Here is a 21,381-nt window from a genome sequence, read left to right as displayed (position 1 = left end):
ACACCAGTGTTCTCTCTATTTTATTTTTTTTCATTTGAGTGAAGATTGTATTTTGTTCTGGGTGGCGGTATTAAGGCAGTGTGTGCACATGTGCATTCAGAGTGGTGCCTTCCTGATTCAACCTGAGCGGGATCGAAAATTGACTAAGCAGGCATCAGAAAGCTTGTGAGTGCACACACATGTGCACGCCTTCGAGGGAATACTGCTGGACTATACTTCAGTGTTCCATGTATATCTTCCCAAGATGATACTGAAGCTTGAGGGCTTTTCGTCTCTTAAGCCCACTGGTGCTGGGCAAATCATATCATTGTGCGGTAGGAACAGTTGCCTCCATGAAATTCCAGGAGGGACTGCACTGAGTATTCAACAACAAACATTTATATACTGCTTTTCAACAAAGGTTTCCAAAGCGGTTTACATAGAGAAATAATAAATAAATAAGATGGATCGCTGTCCCCAAAGGGCTCACAATCTAAAAGAAATGTAAGATAGACGCCAGCAACTGGAGGCACTGTGCTGAGGATGGGTATTCTACTTCACAATTAGTCAAGGAGCCGCACTTGGGGTCTGGGGAGCCGCCACTAGCCCCAGAGCCTTGCAATGAAGATCACTTCTCTACACTGACTGGCAGTGGCTCGCCATGTTTTCAGGCAGGAGTCTTTCCCAGCCCCACCATGGACAAGCTGGCAGTTCAACCTGGGGCTTTCTGAATGTAAAGTAAATCCTCTACTACTGAGCTATGGCCCCATCTCCTGACCTTTGACCTTTATGGATGTCAGAGTTGCTGCAGCACAGCTCCTTCCCATGCCGTGAAAGTAACATCGGAACTGGAGCTCTGGGCCATGTGATTGGACCCCAGGCTGTGACGACTCCTCATGCAAGCATTGTCCTCCTCATGCAACCATTGGGGTGGGAGGGGGGAGGGCGGGCAAGAGAGAGTGGGGAGGAAGGGAGGGAATTGGGCAAGAGTGTGGGGCAGAAGGGAGGGAGGGGGAGGGAGAGTGGGGCAGGAGGGAGGGAGGAACAGCCGGCCCCAAAGAGCGCACAGATGCTCTGTGTGGGTTGGCTAGTTAGTACTGAAAACCTGACTTAACACAGAGTACAGTTTTAGGCAAAATTTTGAACAAATTTTGAGCAGTGTATACTTGTGAGGAACCAACAGTAGTTTAATGCCAGTCTACTGATTGATATTATACCACCTATTCTTCTTGCTGGTGCAGTTATTTAAAAGCTATTTGGTTAATTAATATTCCATCGGGTGCATTTCTCCTCATCTCATTTGTTTTAATTCCCATGTTTATAACCCTTTATATTTTCCCCTTGGTTGTTAGTAAGCGAATTAGTATTCCCAAAAGGGTTATGGTTTCCCTGGGGGACTATAAAAATGTATTTTGGGACTGATCTCTCCCCCCGCCCCCAAGCACTTCTGCTACTGTGTTTGTATGTACGCTGGAGCTAGCTGAGAACTGGGACTCTTTCCAGAAGCTTTGTGGAAATAATTCCTTTTTTAAAAATACAGTATTTTTATTTATTATTTATTCTATTTCTATACCGCCCTTCCAGAAGTGGCTCAGGGCGGTTTACACAGAGAAATCTATATATTTAATTCTCCTGGGTGCACCTTAGAATGTGCGTCCTGGCACCCAGCTGATTGGCTGGGTGGTGGAGGCACTTGATAGGCTGAGGCGTACCCAGGAGGATTGGTCGGCAGTGGAGGCCAGGTGGTGGCGGGCCTGGTGGCGGCGGCGGCACTTACTGGCCCGAGGAGAGGCCGTGCCGTGCCAAATGGACCCAGCAGCCAGAGCCGCTGGACCCGAGCCTCTGGACCTGGCAGCCACAGCCAGGAAATGCATCTTTCCATGCGTCTGCAAATACCTCCGGGAATACAACCTTAGACTTTAAATTTCTGAGAGTTATTCTTAATTCCTTAGTGCCATTTTTACATTCATCAGAGTGCTGCAGCTTGTGGAAGGTACTGTTGACATGCCACAAGTATGTCTTGAAGTATCCTCATTAACCAATTGCCTTCTTTCAGGTTGTGATGCCTCATAACATCTGTTTTGTGCTTGTGGTGGGTAAAATCAACTTGGCTGTCCTGCTGTTCTTTGCAACAAGTTTCTCTTTGTGCTTAAATGACAGAGTTGCAGTAAGTATCTTTATTAATCTAATATCAAAGGAGATTATATGGGGAACGTTTTGTCGTGATTTGGTGCTGGCAGACTGAGTTTACTCTTTTTAAAATTCTTTCTGAGGGAACTTCTAGTGATATTTTAGCACAGCAGGGGGGAAATGGATGTTGGCTACCAATCTTTGTCCATCATGTATGTCATATACCTCATAATGAGGAATATGTTTTCAGTGCAGATTTTTAATCATGTACTGAATTTTAGATATTCAAAAAGGCCTTCTAACAAATATAAAAGTTTATAATGTGTCAATTTTTAATTAGCAAAATAAGCTCTCAACAGTTTTAAAATAATGTTATGTCTTTTATTTCCAAAGGAGTTTGCTCTAACAAAAAAAGAAGACAGCAATTTAAAGGAACAGAATAAGAAAGAATTGGTGGAGGAGGAGGAAGATCTTGATTCTGAAGACTTGGAAGTGTTTTATCCAACACATCAGTGGCAAATCGTCCGTCCAGGTAAATAAAAATTGCTAATTATAATTTCAAAAGATCTGCATATGCTGCTTTACTCGGGGGGAAAACTACCCCCAAACAGGAAAAGGTTGTGATTCGCTACGGGTTCCAAAATAGCTGTAATAGAAACACTATTTAAGTTTAATCCTAATCCTGACAGGAGGTCTGTCGAATAAACATAGGAAAACTCACTCCTGGTATTGTATAAGTGTTATTGAAAATAAATAATAACTTGGTATATGTAATTACCAACACATGTCCACTGAAAATGGCCAAGTGATGATGATAAATTATTAAAGGTCAAAAGAATTTAGTTAGTATTGAGGAGGGCACTATTTAACAAGTGTGTATAATTTACAATTGCATGCCATGTTTAAAAAAAGTGTAAATACATGGAATGGAGGCGTGGCAATCTCTCTTTTTTAAGGTCTATGTCTTATCTACGTGGATAAACCTCTTAAACGGCTTGTAATTACTGCTTTAAACTTTAAAGAGGCCTTTGAAAATGAGGAGATTGTCATGCCTTTTTTATTTGCTGTACAGAAAACCAAATGGAACCAGAGAGAGGAATATCTAGGTTTGTATGCTGTCTTGTTGATTTATGCAGTCTTGTATATTTATGATAATAGTACTTATGATTTAATTAGGGTTGCAAGTTTTAATTAGTAGATTAATCCGTAATCAGTGGGGTCTAGTTTGAATAAGTAAAGGCACATTTTAATAGGCATTAGGGTCACGTTTGTAGAAGTTTTTTTCTTTTTTTGAGGCTATTTTGGTTCTGATTGTAGCAGTGTGTTAGCTTAATAGACAATGAAAAAGGAAATATGGCATTTCCCACAAATGATGGTGTGTTGTGTTTAAAGGTAACTAACAATTCAATATTTCAGAATATTACAACAAGCTGTTACTAGCCAACTTGTACAGAGCATCTGTGCTCTCTTTGGGGCCAGCTGTATCCCCCTCCCTCCCTTCTGCCCCACACTCTTGTCCCTCTTCCCCTCCCTCCCGCCCCACTCTCTTGCCCTCCCCCTGCATTTTATTTTACAGTACTTACCAGGCGGTGGCCGCTCCTCCTCCCGGGCGATGAACACGGAAGTCCCGCTGCCCGGTTCCCTCCCACCCCAGCCTCCCGCGGGTGTCTGGCCTCGGCGGCCGGTTCCACCACCGCCTGGCCATGAGCCGCCTCCGCGGCCTGGCCCACTGCTGGGCTGAGTGCTGCCTTTGCGGCCGGGCCTGCCAGGCCCGTTGCCGCCGCTTGCTAACCTCTGTGGCCGGCCTCTTTGAGGCCGGCTACCTCTCCCCCCACCTCCACCTTCTTGCCCAGGCTGCCGGGCCGAGTCCCGCCTCCTCGCCCAGGCCTGCTGCCTCGCCTCTGTGGCCGGGCCTGCAGCCACCATCGCCACCCACAGCCTGGCCCACCGCTGGCCAAATTCTCCTAGGTGCGCTGCGCCAGCCAATCAGGCGCCTACGCCACCCAGCCAATCAGCTGAGTGGCCGGGCACACATTCGGAGGCACACCCAGGAGAAATATAGATAGACAGATAGATAGATAATGTGTCAATATATTTAAATTGAATACGTTAGTTTAAACCCTTTGATCAGATGTAGGGATGTGCATGAACTGAGGTTCGTGCACAGGTTGGCTGTCAAACCAGTTTGGATGAGGTCCAAACCAGTTCGGTGGTGTGGGAAGGGAAGCGGGATCTTTTTTAAAAAAGAGAGTAGGTCTTTACCAGCTTGTCGCTGCATGTAGCTTCCTGCTGCGGCAGTTCTTGTGCCAAGAACCCATTTGTGGCACTAGCACACATGTGGCATTTGTGCATGTGCAGGTGCCGTTTGCTTGGCCAGCATGGTGTTGCTGACCATGCAAATGGCATCTACACATGCATGGACACCAGATGTGTGCTAGCACTGCACACAGATACTTGGGACAAACACTGCCGCGGCAGGAAGCTGTATGCTGTGGTGGTGAGTAAGTAAGGACCTGCTCTCCTTGTAAAAAACAAAAACAAAACCCACTCCCTTTCCCATAACACTGAACCGGTTCAGATCTGGTCTGAACCAGTTTGGCACCAAACCTGTGCACATCCCTAATCAGATGTGATGACTCTAGCTTCCCTTTGATGCATAATTTTTATTTCCCTATATTATTTTCAAGATTGTTTTCACCTTTTAGGAAAGCCGCATATACATATCAGAAAAGATTTACATTAACATAATGTTTTGTATAATGAACATGGCACTGTGTATATAATAGATACACTCTGAAACATATTAGCGCACTAGGTTGCTTCCTAAGAATGACTTGCATAGAGGAAGTTTTGTTGTGCAAGGGCTTGTGAAAGTCTCTTGTGACTTTGCCTAATCTCTCCTCCTGTCTACAGCTCCTTTTGCCCCCCCCCCATCTGCCTTTGAGAGTTGGGGACCCTCAGATGAAGGTTTTGGGGGGCACATGGTACTGTAAAGAGAAAGGGAGAATGGCAAAAATTGCTCCTCTTAGCTTGCACTATGGAACTTCCTTTTGTGTGTGTGTGTGTTCAAGTTGTTTTTAAGATCCAGGTTACGATGTCCAAATGCAGTCCAGTCTCAACTGACCAGTTAAAAATACTTCAATACATTGAGTCCAATATGCAATTTATTTCCATTTTTGTCAATGCCGTGATTGTAATTCTCATTTGCAGGTCAGGCTGTTCCTGCTGGGTTACATGTGCAATTAAATCTTCAGACAGGAGAAAAATTAGCCAAGATTCCAGACAACAACAATGAAAAAAGTAACATTAAAGATCTACCAAAAAATAAAAGGTACAGCATTTTAAATGTACAGGAGAACCTTGTTAATTGTGGTCCAGCACCCGCAGTTTCTTGTATCCATGGTCGGATAATGAACACTCTACCTGGATACATGGAAAAAACTGTAGAAAAGGCATTAAATCTGTGTACCCGTGGGTCGGGGTTTGCCAGAAATGATCTTGGAGGTCATATTGGGCCACCATTTTACTTTGGAAGCCATTTTATGATTCATTTCTTCCAAAAAATGAGGTTAAAAATGTGATTCTTTGGTTGATTTAGTTTAAATTGGGGGGCATCTTCAGACTTGTTGGAGGCAGTAGGGGAACTTATTTGTCCCATTTTGTCCATTTTAGGGGCAATTTGGGGCAGTGCGTGAACCTAACTCCCCAATCTGCATTCACTTTAATGCTCCGTTATTCATAGATTGGTTCTCCGTGCCCCCCCGAACAGAACCCCTGCAAATAATGGGGTTCTCCTGTATTCTCTTTATTTCTTAACTGGAAGCAGTCCCCACCTCCCTTTTTGAGGAGAGACATTGGATAGTTGGGCTTTCTGTACATGCTTCTTTCCAGCCATCAGTCATCCCTTTTGGTGGGCAAAGTGAGAAGAGAAATTTTGCTTCTTCGACGTGGTCTCTGTGCTTTACACGAATGGGCTTTGCGCCTGCGCAGAGACCACATCAGAGCTTCCAAGCTAGAGTTCTTAACTTTTGGCGGTAACCCCGCCCCCTCGGTATATAGGCGGCTGTGCGGGCTTCCCTCTCCAGTCTTTCTTCGTCCGTGATCGAAGACACATCATTGAGCAACTCCTTGCTAGATCTTTGCTAAGTACTGCTTTGTCACCTTCCCCCCCCCCATATTTATGTTCAGTACTCCCCTTCGTTATCGTTTTTATTTCTTCCCCAGTACCCCGCCTCCCTCCCTCAAAGTTTCGTTTTCTGTCCTGTCGTGGCCTTTGGGCCCGGCATGCTACGGCTTCTTTCCCTCCGTTTTTTCTGCGGTACCTTCTTCGACCTATGGCAAAGACTACAAACTTTAAGCAGTGTGGTCGCTGCAAATCTAAAATCCCTTCGACCGACAGCCACAAACTCTGCCTTTTCTGCTTGGGTGAAACCCATAAAGTTGGCTCTTGTCTGCATTGTGCGGCCTTTATCAAGCAGGCGCGCAAAAATTGGGCCTCTTGGCTTCGTTCTTGGCTTTGGGAACAAGCGTTCAAGGGTACGGGCTCAGACAAACTGTCCACTATGCAGGCCTCGTGCAGTGCCTCTCCTGCAGCCCAGGGCTTATAGCCCATTTCGTTCTCTCCGGGAGTCTCGGTGACCACTCGCGAGGTGAATATACTGGTCGATCCCGTGGCTCGGGCTTCGACGTTGGTACCAAGGAGTTTGGTGGCAGTGTCTATTTCAACAGCGGCATTGATTGAGCCACGCTCTGTCCAGCCAGCCAAAAAGAAAAAGAGATAGGAGGACCATCACACTCCCTCCAAACTGCCAACAAAGAAGCAGAAGTCGACACACGATACCGAACGTCGATCCCATACTTTACAAACGGAGACTATTTTAGATACCGAAGTGGTCTATGGTTCTAGTCTTCACGATCCCATATACGACTCTGAGCATGACTCTGAACCAGAGGAACTCCCTCTGGAGCAACCATGCAGCTGGGCCAATCGGGACCTCGAAGCTGCTCTGGACGAGCGCTACCTCAGGCAATTAGAGGAAGAGGCAGACTATTTCTATACTCATCAGGAGGTTCGCCAACGCTATCGGGCCTCAACCACCATGGAGCCGCCCCTTTGGCATTCTGCATCTCCTCGCCCTTTGGTACTGGCTTACTCGACTTCGGTTTCAATCCCGAATCCACTTTCGGGACCGAAAACTCTTCCTCCTCCGCCTCCACCCTGAACTACATCTCTCTTACCACCACGGGTTCCACCTAGAAATTCACCTGTGCAGGCAGCTACGGCCACCATTGCCCCGGACTCCAGACCAGCTCCTCGGCTCCGAATCTGACCACTTCCACCTCCGGTTTCAACCGACTCGTCAGATTCATCCTCGGATGAGGAGGGTCCAGAGTCATCCTTATCCAACAGAATATCATTGGGCTCCTCACCTTCTCTGCTGTTGGATCCTAGGCCTAATTCTCCATCGGAAGATTTCTGAATATACACAGACTTTGTCTCGCGTATGGCGGCTTCCTTGGGAGTCCAACTCTCTCAGGGGGATGAATCCGAACCTGACCCCCTATTCCAGTTGATCGAAGATTATGCCCGCCCATCGGTATCGCTCCCATTGAACCTGTCCATTCTCAAGGTAGCCAAGGCCTCTTGGTCCAAGCCTCCCTCTCTTCCCCATACATCTAAGCGGCTCGACTCCTTCTACAAGGTTCACGCCTCGACAGATCAGGACAACTCCTTCCTGAAATAACACCCATCTACTGATTCTATTGTTGTGGAGTCTTCCCTCTCAAAATTCCGGGGGTATTCCTCCTCCACCCCACCCGACAAAGAAGGAAAGAAATTGGATAGGTTTGGAAGGCGTTTGTATTCTATTGCCTCTTTATTAACAAGAACTACAAATTACCACGCCTACTATGCCAGATACCAGTCTTTTCTTTGGGACCGTATTGTCCCCTTTCTAGATCATCTACCTGAAGAACAGCAGGGCCTCACCAAAGTTTTTCTCCATGAGGCCATGCAGGTCTCCAAACAAGAACTCCATGCAATTCGCCACTACATGGAAGGGGCCGCTAAGGTGATGGCGACCTCTGTCGCCCTCCGTTGCCACGCCTAGGTTCCAATCTTCTGGCCTCACGCCCGATGCTAGATCCTCACTATTCGGAGAGAAAACAGATGATACTCTTCAAAAGTTGCAGAAACTTCATAACACGGCCCGTTCCATGGGTTTTCAACAGTCCACATCCTGTCATTATAAACTGCAAAAATGGCAGCAACAACCATACTCCTCCAAACATCAATAGTATCAATCTCAAGATAAGTCCTTTTGTTACGCCAGGTACCAGCCTTACAGAAAGCATGCACACTTCGCCGGATCCAAACTCCAGCAGCAATCCAGAGGATCTCAGCCCCCAGCCAAAAGACAATGACTTGCACCCTCTTCCCCGCTGGGGCACCAGACTTTCCCCTTTCATTCCCACCTGGGAAAATATCACTACGGACTCCTGGGCACTGACCATCTTGAGGGTCGGTTATGCTGTAGAATTTGCATCCACTCTCCCATACAACCCTCCGTTACCCACTCCGCCCACCCTGGCTCTCTTTGCGGAAGCCGACTCTCTACTCTCAAAATCTGCAATAGAACTGGTTCACAATCCACAGTCCCCAGGTTTCCACTCCCGTTACTTCACGGTCCCCAAGCCAGATGGCTCCCTTTGCCCTATCCTGGCTCTCCAGGAACTGAACTCCTACATTACGTACCACAGGTTCCAGATGGTCACTATTCCCACCATCATCTCCCTTCTGCACAAAAACCAGTGGTCCGTCTCTATAGACCTTAAGGATGCATATTATCACATCACCATCAGACCCCAACACCGTCGTTTCCTCCACTTCCAAATAGCGGACAACACTTACCAATTTCGTGCCCTTCCCTTCGGACTGGCATCCGCACCCCGGGTGTTCACCAAATGCATGGCCCTGGTGGCGGCAGCCCTGCAACAACAGAACATTCAATTTTTTCCATTTCTCAACGATTGGCTCATGGTAGCCGACAACCCGCGGTTTCTACTCAGAGACCTTCACACGGTCATCAACCTCCTTTCCAACCTGGGCCTCCAGGTGAACTACGAAAAGTCGAAACTCACCCCTTCCAGAATGATAGAATTTCTGGGAATCCTCTTCGACTTTATGAGGTCAAAAAATTTCTTGCCTCAGCGCAGAACTCAGGCCATCCTGGACTTGTAATCCCACCTCCTCTACCACCCATGTCAGTCAGCGCGAACAATTCAGTGCCTATTAGGACATATGGCTTCCATCTACGTTCTCCCTCACGCCTACCTATGGGCCAGGACTCTTCAACACTGGTTCCTTTCAATGTTCTCTCCACATGAGGACTCCCTCGCCAGCACCCTAACGATCCCACCTTGGGTCCTGCACTCCCTGCTGTGGTGGACGGACCCAATCAATCTCATCGTTGACTCCTCCTTCCAGCCCCCGCATCCTGCCCTTCTACTTACCATGGATGCATCCGTGGAAGGTTGGGGTGCCCACGCCAACAATCACAACATCCGCAGCATCTGGTCCCTGACTGAAGCTGCCCACCACAGCAATTGTCTCAAAGCCATCTTTAAGGCCTTAAGCGCCTTCCTCCCTCTGATACAGGGCTCCCACATCCTCGTCCAGACGGACAATACTACCGCCAAAACTTACCTGAACAGACAGGTTGGCACCTCCTCCAGCTCCCTCCTGTTCTTGGCCATGGACATGTGGTTCTGGTGCATTCGCCACAACGTCACACCCCTGGCGGTCCATATATAGGACCAAGACAATGTCATGGCGGGCAGGCTAAGCAGGACTCAAACAACATCACACGAAAGGCAACTACATCCCCCCACGCTACGCTCTCTCTTCCGCCACTGGTTCCTCCCAAAAATAGACCTTTTCACGTCAGAGGCAAATGCGCAATGCCACCAATATTGCTCCAGGTCCGGAATCAGACTCAATTCCCTGGGGGACGCGTTTGCCATGACTTGGATGGGACTCCTAGTCTATGCCTTCCCTCAAATTCCTGTACTTCCTCGAGTCCTTTAGAAGATCTCCCAGGACCGCCCGCATTGCATACTCATTTCCCCGTGGTGGCCCAGGAGGCCTGGTTTCCCTGACTCTTCCAGCTATCCAACCATCGGTACCACCGCTTCCCGCACACCCCTCACCTCCTCTCCCTACAAGGCGGTCACCTGCTCCATCCAGATCTACAGCGCTCCACCTCACAGCTTGGGACATAGTCCCAACCTGCCTGCAGACCTACAACGAATAGTCCAGGCCTCGCATAAACCCTCTACTGTCTCCTCCTATTCCCACAAGTGGACACGCTTTCAAAACTTCCTAAAGGACAGGGAGACTCCTATACACTCCATCTCTGTAGAACTTGTTTGTTCATATTTGCTGTCCCTCAAGGAGGTTGGACTTAAGATGCTTTCCTTGCGGGTTCACCTCGCAGCCATAGTGGCTAACGCTCCGCCCTCCACACCATCGTGCTTCCAACACCCTACTGTCAAGCGTTTCCTTAAAGGACTTGCTCACCTCTATCCAGACCTGCCAGTCATGGCCCCGGCTTGGGACCTGACCTTGGTGCTCTCCTCCCTCATGTATCCTCCCTTTGAACCCCTGGCTATGATTTCTCTCAACCTCCTTTCCTGTAAAGTAGCCTTCCTCACGGCCATCACCTCGGCCAAGCGAGTTAGTGAACTCAGGGCACTTAGAGTTGACCCGCCATACTTATTTTTCCACAAAGAAAAAGCTGTCCTTAGGCCGGACATTACCTTCCTACCGAAGGTGGTCACCTCGTTTCACCGCTCCCAACCAATCTCCTTACCTGCATTCTTTGCCGATCTAGTGACTGAGGCCGAACGACGTCTCCACACTCTGGACGTTCGTAGGGTGCTCGCCTTCGTTGACCACACCTCTACCCTTTGCACTTCCAACTCTCTCTTCGTACTCCACTCTGGACCTAACAGAGGCAAGCAGGCTTCTACGCAGACTATATCCAGATGGGTGGTCCGCACCATTTCCCTAGCATACCAGATTTCCAAGAAGCCTCTCCCGCCCTCCATCAAGGCACATTAAACGAGAGCGGTCGCGGCTTCTACTGCCTTTGACAGGTCTATTCCATTGGATGTCATCTGCCAGGCGGCTACGTGGGTGTCAAAGCACTCATTCGTACAACACTACGTCCTAGATGTCCAAGCCACAAAAGACACGGCGTTCGGCAGGGTGGTGCTACAATCCATCTTCACCTGATCCCTCCTCCAGGTGAGCATGGCATGGGTGCAGCTTGCTATGCGCCCATTCGTGTAAAGCACAGAGACCACGTCGAAGAATGACAGGTTGCTTACCTGTAACTTGAGTTCTTCTAGTGGTCATCTGTGCTCTTACATGCCCACCCATCCTCCCCTCTTCTCATATCTTTTCTGCTAGTCTCTTTCAGATTGCAAACTCAGAAGACTGGAGAGGGAAGCCCGCGCAGCCGCCTATATTCCGAGGGGGCGGAGTTACCACCAAAAGTTAAGAACTCTAGCTTGGAAGCTCCGATGTGGCCTCTGCGCAGGCGCAAAGCCCACTCGTGTAAGAGCACAGATGACCACTAGAAGAACCCAAGTTACAGGTAAGCAACTTGTCCATCTGCCAGCCACTGCAAACCAACTGCAATTCCAGCGTGTGATTTGTATATGTGCATGCATGATCCAATGGTTTTGCACGCAGAAGCTTCCTGGTTTAATCCCTGATATTTTGAGGTGTGGGGTTGGGAAACATTCTTGGCTGAAACCTTCTTGGAGAGCTGCTGCTAATCAGCATAGACGATGTTGAGCTAGATAAACCAATTGTGTGACTCTAATATTAGTCTTCCCTGAGACTCTGGAATGCGCTCCCTGCTGAGATAAGAACCTCCCGTTCTCTGACCACTTTTTAAAAGTACCTAAAGCCTTATTTCTTCAGCCCAGTTTTTTAATTTGACTGTGGTTATAAACCGTATTAAGGTTTTTATCTTCTGTGTTTTAACTTGTTTTATGTTGTAAACTGCCCAGCAATTAAAGTTGGGGGTGGTGTACACATTTGATAAATAAATAAATAAGTGTAACTATAAGATAGCTTCATATGTTCAATAGTGTGTTGGACTGTAGAATGCCTGCAGTCAGAAATCAGTGTCTCTGGCTGCTTATTGAAGTGGTGTAGTCAAAGAGATCAGGCATCTTTTTTTCAGGAGACATTCTGAAAATGGAGTCATCCAGACAGAAGACATCCTTGTCAAGGTTTCTGACAGTAGGCTGATTAAACAGATGTCAAGAACTGTAGGGGAACAATTTCAATCGGGAATTCAACCCATACAATAAAAATAATATTTGTATAGTGTTTTCTATCTAGTGTGCAAAGCACTTCACATGTAAGAATTTCATCAAGAGAATACAACAAACGTGAAATGTAAGTGGGTATTATCCCCATATGGTGATTGAAGGGGCTGCGGCTGAGAGGAAATGGCTTGCCTAAGGTCAACTAGCGAGTCCATGGCAAAGGTGAAATTTGAACCTCTGAGTTCCTGATTTATAACTCAGTCTCTTAGTGACCCCAGTTTTCAGACCTTTATTCTAGAAGGCTTAGAAGACGCACGCTTGAAAGTTTTTATTTCTAAGTTTCAGTAGAAGCATATGAACTACAGGTGGGGTTTTCTATCTGATCATTTTCTTTATGAGAAATGTGAAACATTATGCAAATTCATACTCCCGAGGAAGGGATTTATTGATGGAAGAGCTTAAGGATGCTGATGTTATAAACAAGCCAGATGGTGGTGATCATGCGTTGTCTTAGTCTTAATCATATAATTACAATGAGGGGAAGGCTGTTTTCCTGGTGATATTTAGGATGCGGATTTAGTGAATGACTTGCAGGGTTTGTTTTTGTTTGCCCTGCTTTGATTTTGAAGAGATGCTTTTTAAATTTTTGGATGTATTGAGAATGTTTGCAGGAGGCTTCTGGACTGAGAGACTCCAGGGGAGAAATGAACAGCTGTCCAGAAAAAAAGAATGTCCGTTATTCTTGGCATAGTTTGAGAATTTTTCCTCTTGGGAAGGTATCTTTAGAGTACTGAAATGAACAAGTAAAATAAACATACCAACACCCATTCTTCTGTAAAATCAATTGTTTTAGAGAGGCATAACAATATACAGTTGCCCGGTAGTTCATGTACTGTGTGAAGTACTTCCTTTTGCCAGTCCTGAATCTGATGCCAAACAAACATCATTGTCTATGACTGAAGGGGGAAATGCTCTCTCCAGCCATCCTGTCATATCACCACTTAATGGGTTTTTCCTGAACTAAAACATCCCAAAGCTTCCAGCCTTTGTTCATAGAAAGGTATTGCGAGCTCCTGTTAATGGCCTTTCTGTGCCTTTTTCAATCTATTTGCGTGTCCTTATCCTTTCCCAGTGTTGTGTGTGTGTGGTCATTTAAAAGGATTTATTCCTCTGAAGAGAACCTGTACACCGGAATAAGAGTCATATCTTAGGAATTCATTCTGCATGATAGAATGGGATGTCTGTTAGCCCTGAATCAGAGGTTCTCTGAGGGAGGAGGTACATTTGGACCAATTTTAGTGTGATCGGTGTGGATTTAGTCTGGATTGTCAGATCCTGGCTTTTGTGACTGTAAAGGTAAAGTGTGCCATCAAGTCTATTTCGACTCCTGGCACCCCCAGAGTAGATATATTTAAAAAGAATATTTAAACAACAGTTTTAAAATAGATGAAAAAATGGAACCTTAATTGTAGCACTGGACATTTCTATATGTTTGTGCTAAATAAAGTAAACAGGGCCAATATATCAGCTGCCAGCGGAACAGTTCTTGTACATTCTTTTAAGGTGGAAATGTTGTTCTTCTGTGTGATGCTTTTTTTGTTTTCTGCAAGGTTGGGCCATATTGATATTGACTCAAGCTCATTTACAACTCAAGAACTCAAAAAGGCTTTGTCTAAAATGAAGGAGCACCTGAAGACAGATGATACACTGGAAGAAAAGGTATTCCTCTAGGACAATAACAGTAGGAACACTACTGAAAACTTAACAGTTTTGTGCTTAGATCAAGCTATGGAGAATATGAATACAACGATGAATATCTATAAACCAAAATATTTGGGAGGTTTTTCAGCAAAACCTCCCAACGCATTTAGTGTAGGTATAAATAAAATAAAATAAAATAAAATAGGCTCCCTGTCCCCAAAGGGCTCAGAATCTAGAAAAAGAAGCACAAGATAGACACCAGCAACAGCCACTGGGGGGATGCTGTGCTGGGGATGGATAAGGCCAGTTGCTCTCCCCCCTGCTAAATAAAGAGAACCACCACTTTAAAAAGATGCCTCTTTGCTCGGTTAGCAGGGGACAGAATAGCAGAATAAGATGAAGGAAACCTATCTTGTGATGCAAATATCAACTGAGAATAGAATTGCTATGAAAATTCAGAGTCTAAAAATCTGCTGCAAATAATGAGCTTCCAACTGGAATTTCATATTAGACTTGTCAGTCTGTGCTGCCTGAGCACAAGTGGGATATACAAGCCTCTAACACGGAGTCCATTTGTTTCTGCAGAATTCTGAAAATCTCTGCTGTATGTTAGTGCCATTTCTTCCCTTCTTCTAGCAATGGGGGAGAGAAACAGCCCTCTAGCTTTAACAAACTGGTTGTTCTTTGATCTGCAGATGTATTATTTCTTGTTCTTTCTTTGCTTTAGTTTGGAGCTGTGTTTGTATGTTTCAGGTGGAAATAATGTGGGGTTTTTTGTTTGTTTTCAATTCCCTTTCAATTTTACAAAATAAGAATCAGGAGGGGGGAGGGGTTTTTGGGAGGCCCAAAGTGCCACGGATGAAGGACTTTGTTTTCTACTTTCAGCAGCAGCACCCTCCCCTGTGCCTGTTGAAAAGTCCTACTATGTTAGCTGCCCTCTGCTATGCTTTAGTTCCCTTCTTACAAGACATTAGCAATGAGATTCAGTCAGGGGCAGATTCTTCTGGTCATAATTTCATCCCTGTTCAATACTTGGGGATCGAGCTGTGATCCTAAGAGGTGCTTTAGGATGATGGAAGGATTTGTTCACTGAACTCTTCACTTTTCTTCTTTTTATGTGGCATTTGATCTTTAGCAGTATTTCAGAAGCCATTTGTAATGTAACAGGAAGAGTCTTTAGCCCTTGAGTGCAAAATGTTTGAGGAAGTCCCTGCTGGCTTAAAGGGACAGGCATCTTGTCAGGATTAATTTCCAGGGGTTGTTGGAGTGGAGAAGTTCAGAAGAGAAGACCAGCTTTTCTTTCTTTCTTTCTTTCTTTCTTTCTTTCTTTCTTTCTTTCTTTCTTTCTTTCTTTCTTTCTTTCTTTCTTTCTTTTTGCCTACTTTCCAGTAGGCTTATGAGATCACCTGGCCCGCCCGCCACATCAACTTTGCAGTGCCTGAACCAATATGAACCAAATCGGGTACAGTTATAGGGACATAGGGACACCTCAATGGGCCAGTCACTTATCTCTCAGCATAACCTACTTCACAGGGTTGTTGTGAGGAGAAACACAACCTTGTACATCACTCTGGGCTCTTTGGAGGATGAGTGGGATATAAATATAAAAATAAATTATATATATAACCTACAAGGAGGAACTAGCACAGTATCCCAGTTTGGCTTTTGTGAGTGCTGAAGTTGGAGATCACCATTTTGAGCTGTGGCATCATCATGCAAGTTAATTCCTTAAATGGGACACTGCTCCTGTGAGGAGGCAGCTTGTTCTATTTATTTTAGTTTATTTTATTTTAGTTTTGTTTGTATGTTAAATTTATATTCCGCCCAAACATACATCTCTGGGCGGCTAACAATTAAAACAGATGTTAACAATTAATCAGATGTTAAATGCACAAGTAAGAGATGGAATAGAATGTATGAATTCATCCTTAGGGTCAAATCAGCTTAGAGTCAAGATCTGTAATCAGATCTCTCTTTTTAAAAACAAGCTTGGAAGCAGTTGAGGTGGGGTGGGGGAGTCTGAACTGGATTGGGGGCAGTGGTGCTGCGGGAGGTGGTGTTTAACTTTTCCTCCCACACACTTTAGCCTGCAGTTCTCTAATAGCTGTTTCAGACTCTGTGATGTGTGCAGGGTTGGCCAACTCCAGCACTGTCCAAGGGCCCATGGCTGACTCTTGAGCTCCTTATGGGGAAAAATGAGGACCACCAGCAATGGCAACTAAGAAACAATCCAAATTGTTATCACTACCATCAAAGTAAGCCTCCTCCAAATCCAGGGCCATCCCTAGGGGTATGTGGGGCTCAGTGTTCTCTCTAGTTTTTTCATCTGTGTGTGTGGAATGAGTTTTGTTCTGAGCAGAAGTATCAAGGCAGTGTGTGCGCATGTGCATTCAGAGTGGGGCCTTCCTGATTTAAGTTGAGCGGGAACTAAAATTAACTGAATGGACATGAAAAAACTTGTGAGCGTGTGCACGTGTGCATGCCTCCGAGGGAACACTGGTGGGGCTGGTGGCAAATCAGCATGTGCGGGGTCTTCTTAATATTACATATGTTTACAGAATCATACTGATTGATGACATACAATGAAAATAATGCGAGTAACTGAGTGAGGTTTTTGGACATATCCAACCAGCTTAGACATATAGTGCATTTGTGGGGGGAGGATAAAGTAAAAGCACAACACATGCCCCTTGCTTCACAATTCTCACTCAGACCTTCTGGATTGCAAACCAACTTGAGCATAGTGCATTTATTTATTCATTTATTTATTTATTTATTTATTTATTTATTTATTTATTTATTTCCCTCTCTCTCCCTACCTGTCTACCTATCTATCTAATATCCAGAAGTTTTTGTAATTTCCTGCCATGAAACAAGCCACTTGCAGGACATTTTTTATGGTTTTTCAAAAAATATTAAAAACCAACAATTTGCCCAATGCACTTCAAATTTAATATTCAGAGCTCTCCCACCCTGCCCTACATCTCAAGACCAAAGCCCTATACCAAGTCATTCTAGGTGATCTAAAGGTCGGGGCAGAAAGAGGGGTGCTTTAACCTTTTTTATGAAGGCAAAGGGTAGATGCCTCCATATTTGGGTGGAATGATGGTCCGGGGGGGGGGGGGGCGTTTTCAGTTCCAGACATTTTTGTAATTTTCTGCCATGGAACTTTTTATATATATTTTTAAATTAAAAATAAACAGATTGCCCTATCTGTTTCAAATTAAATACTCAGAGTCTTACCAATCTGCCCTAGATCTGTGCCTGATATCAAAGCCCTATGGCAAACTAATGCATAAATATTCAAAGCGGGGTCAGAATAACAACAAAAAGGAAATCACATTATATCTCCATTACTAGGTCTGAGGAGTCTAACTATCACTAGGCGCAGGCAGGGCAGAGGGTATGCACAGCACTGTGGTGGGCATGGGCAGCCAGCAGTGGCCTCTCGGCCTCCCTTCTTCTTTCCAGTGCTGCCTGCAGCCAGCCATGAAGAGCTTCAGGAGGCCGGGCCTGCACAGAGAGGCATCTCTGGAAGCCCCGCCCACCCACCGAACAGCTGACAGGCGGCAGTGGAGAGTGAGCGAATCGTAGCAGCTTGTGTGCAGGGAGCCTCTCAATAGCAGGCAAACCTGCGCTGCACACACACAACAAAACTGTGGCATCTAGTGATGCAACAGTGAGGGTAGGGACATAGCATTATAGGTTTAAAAAAAAAAAAAGATACCAGCATGGCTGCCCCACTATGCCAAGAGGGCCCACAAAGGCTCTTGGCTGCACGTCTCCACACATATCTGGCACCGTGTGTGTGTGTGTGTGTGTGTGTGTGTGTGTGTGTGTGTGTGTGAGAGAGAGTGAGAAAGAGGGAAGGAAGTTCTTTCATAAGAGATAATGTGGGGTGGGGTGTTAAACACATCATTCCCCCTGTACTCCTGCCCTAGTCGGATTTGTCTTCATGCCATGGCTGCTTTTTAAGTTTATCTAAAAAATACACCAGGAGATCTGATCATGTATCTCTCATGTCTATTTTACCTTTGGATGTAATATCTGCCTGCATGGTATTTTTGTTGTTAATAGAGAGCACATATACATATACACCTAAATATGTCATTTGCTTTGGCAGACTTTGAAGAAACAAAATCATTTAATGTTTACAGTCTTGAGCTTTTGGTATATGCTATTCTGGTCTGTTTTCCCTATTCTAAGGCTCATAAGGAAGATGTCAGACAAAGGTTCCGTCCCATTGAAAAACTTAAAGAAGAGTTTAAAGAGCTCAATCTTCAGCTAGAAACAGACTTTGAAATTATGTTTAAATTAATCAACAAACTCAACAGTTCTACTTCAACGCTGGAAGAAAAAATAGCAGCGCTTCATGATCTTGAATATTATGTTCATCAGGTAAGAAGATTTTAAAAAGCATTAGCAGCTGTTCTATGATATTCTAGGAATGTGATATCATAAAAATAGATTTAGTGGTGTACCAGATGTTATGTAATTGTGGCACTCGGCTTCTTCACACATGACAGTTTATGTATGCAGATGTAAGGGGGAAACACTGTCATGTGTGAAATTCTGTAAGTGGGTTGTATATATTCAGAAACTGCAATATGCCAAAGCTTCCAAACAGAAACAAAAAAAAATTCTATTGTCTTTGTATCTGTATCCAGTCTTCCTCTGAACACAATGCAGGTCTTTAACTTATATTAGGGTTTATCAGGATTCTGTGCTGAAATATATTTTGACTGCTAGGACTCCTCTCTTGGAATTTGGCATATGCTGTGTTTCAGTTGCCCAGAGTAGTCAGTGCTCACCTCCATGCATCTGTGACTAATAGGAAAGGCTTTCAGGCTACATGCTATGGCTTTTAGGTTTGTTGAGTATTGGCTCCTGTCATTGGTGTAGATCAAGCAATTGGGTCTTTTGTACAGCTGTTCTAGGGACACTCGCAGAATTATGTTCTTCTAGGCTTGTAGTCCTAAAAACATTTAGTTGACGTTCACTGGAATCAGTGTGATTTATTTCCAACGAAGTGTAGCAAAACTCAAACTGCTGCTAACATTACACCTAAAGCAAAATTCAAAGTGGATTTGGAAGGTCCTCCTTGGGTTAAACCTTGCTGGAATTTCAAGGGAAGTAAAGAGCAGCAAAATTTCTCAGGAGTGATCTGCACATCCATAGTTAAAACCCTTTTGATTTCTATACTAGGTTCAAGTCCAGTTTATAGGCATAGATTCTTGTACTCCCAGCAGTGTTCCCTCTAACAGGAATTCTCAGATGTTGTTGACTACAACTCGCATAATCTCCAAGCAAAGGCCATTGCAGCTGGGGATTCTGGGTGTCAACAACATCTGGGAATCTCTGTTAGAGGGAACACTGATTCCCAGCCATATTCAACCTACATAGCTTATATTCCTCATTTATATTTCCCCTTCTGATATCTCCTCCCAGCCTCTCATTTCTGCAAGAAGCTATTGAAATCTCTGCTCAGGAGATAAATTCTCCATTCCTGACTTCATTTCAGTTTCTCTCCTTTGCACCTCTTACAGCTGGAGTTTCTCTTGTCTGATCATATAACCCAGTCTGGGTAAAGCCTCACCTGAGCTTTATGCAAATGTTAGGTTACGTAGCAATTTTTTTTTTTAGCAAGGCCTCCCCTAATACATCAAGATTCAGGATTAAAATTTACACTCTTCAACACATCACATTATTGGCTTAGTCATTTTACAATCAATATCTGAACTTCTCTGTCCTCCACATTCATTCTTACTGTGAGTTCCTAGTCAGTAATACAAATGCTTTTTGTTAGTCTCCAAATGTATCTAACTTTCTAAACCTGTAAGTAAAATTTACATTTTAAGAAATTTATATAAGTGTAATATACAACTCTTGAGGTTTACAGTATTGGTCTTCTAAGGCAGTTTTTCTTAATCTTGGGCCCCCAGATGATGTTGGACTACAACTCCCGTCATTCTCAGCCACAAAGGCCATGTCTGGGGATGATGGGAGTTGTAGTCCAACAACATCTGAGGGCCCAAGGTTAAGAAATGCTGTTCTAAGGAAAGGAGAGCTTCGTTTGGGGAAGATGTTAATAAGCTAATCACATAGGATAGTTTCCTGAGCTGTGTGAACAATGTAAGGGAACTTTCCTACCCACTCCTCACCTCCCAAGCAGTCCCTGCATGCCTGCAAAGCTTCTCATGAAGGTCAGGATGGAGTTCAGGAGACTCTAGAGCAGGTTTCCCCAAACTGCAGCCCTCCAGATGTTGCTGAACTACAACTCCCAGCATCCCTAGACACAATTTTTTGTGGCTGGGTATGCTGGAAGTTGTAGTTCAGCAACATCTGGAGGGCCGCAGTTTGGGGAAGCCTGCTCTAGAGGAAGGGGTATAGCTGAAAATGAGGTGCAGACCTCTTCCACAGGTGGAGCTTTGGTAACAGATTATGCTTCCACTGGATTTTCAGCAGGTGATTTCCCCCTTCCCCCCATAACTCCATTCTCAAGGGGCCATCAACCCTTGGGAGAGCCTTTTCAGGAGGCACAGAGGTTATTGTGGCAAGGAAGGGAGTTCCCTTGTGCAAACTTAAGCAACTTGGGATACCACTCATTGCTTGATTCCTTGCATATTTGATTGCAGCCATAATAGTCAGTGAATATTGTTTCTGCCAATGTGTGATATGATGGTATAAGTGAGGCTGCTTTGTCTGATTTGAGAAAAGAGATTTTGTTTCCCCCCCCACACACCCCTAAAGCTTCTTAATCTCCTAAGTGGTTAGAACATGTTTTGATCTAAATGTACCTGCTTTTGATGAAAAAGTCTGAATGGAAAAATGTACACCCTTCCCTCACACACAAGTTCATATATAAATGTGGAACCACATCTTTTGTAGGTGGACAATGCAAAAGATTTGCATTCCTTTGGTGGTCTACAACTTCTGATTAATGCGCTAAACAGCACTGAGCCATTGATGAAGGAATATGCATCCTTTGTTCTGGGAGCTGCACTGTCCAGGTGAGAATTACTAACATGTTTTGGTGAATTTGGAAGAAAGAAAAGAGTAACCTTAAGAAACAGGTAGTATCCAGCTATCTATTCGTGTTGACACACAAACTAGTAGAATGCTGTGTGGCCAGCAGCTTGATGCCCCATTGTCAGAACTGGTCAGCCTAGAATTGATTAGATATGTCCTGTGGTTGCTAGGCAACTGTACAAGGCCTCTTACCTGGTT

At 44.9% G+C, this 21,381-nt stretch overlaps 1 protein-coding gene across 2 annotated transcripts in view; it reads left to right on the top strand.

Moving 5' to 3' along the window:
• Positions 1–21,381, top strand: part of SIL1 (SIL1 nucleotide exchange factor) — a 79,145-nt gene that overhangs the window by 6,933 nt on the left and 50,831 nt on the right. For both annotated transcript variants that reach the window (XM_053284957.1, XM_053284955.1), the window contains exons 2-7: positions 2,036–2,146; positions 2,503–2,641; positions 5,320–5,440; positions 14,064–14,172; positions 18,361–18,552; positions 21,043–21,164. In XM_053284957.1, the coding sequence (XP_053140932.1) occupies positions 2,042–2,146; positions 2,503–2,641; positions 5,320–5,440; positions 14,064–14,172; positions 18,361–18,552; positions 21,043–21,164 (788 nt within the window). In that variant the 5' untranslated portion in view covers positions 2,036–2,041. The remainder of the gene's footprint in view (positions 1–2,035; positions 2,147–2,502; positions 2,642–5,319; positions 5,441–14,063; positions 14,173–18,360; positions 18,553–21,042; positions 21,165–21,381) is intronic.

This window comes from Hemicordylus capensis, chromosome 1, assembly GCF_027244095.1.
Source record: "Hemicordylus capensis ecotype Gifberg chromosome 1, rHemCap1.1.pri, whole genome shotgun sequence".
NCBI lineage: Eukaryota > Metazoa > Chordata > Lepidosauria > Squamata > Cordylidae > Hemicordylus > Hemicordylus capensis.
This window is presented reverse-complemented; position numbering and strand designations above follow the sequence as displayed.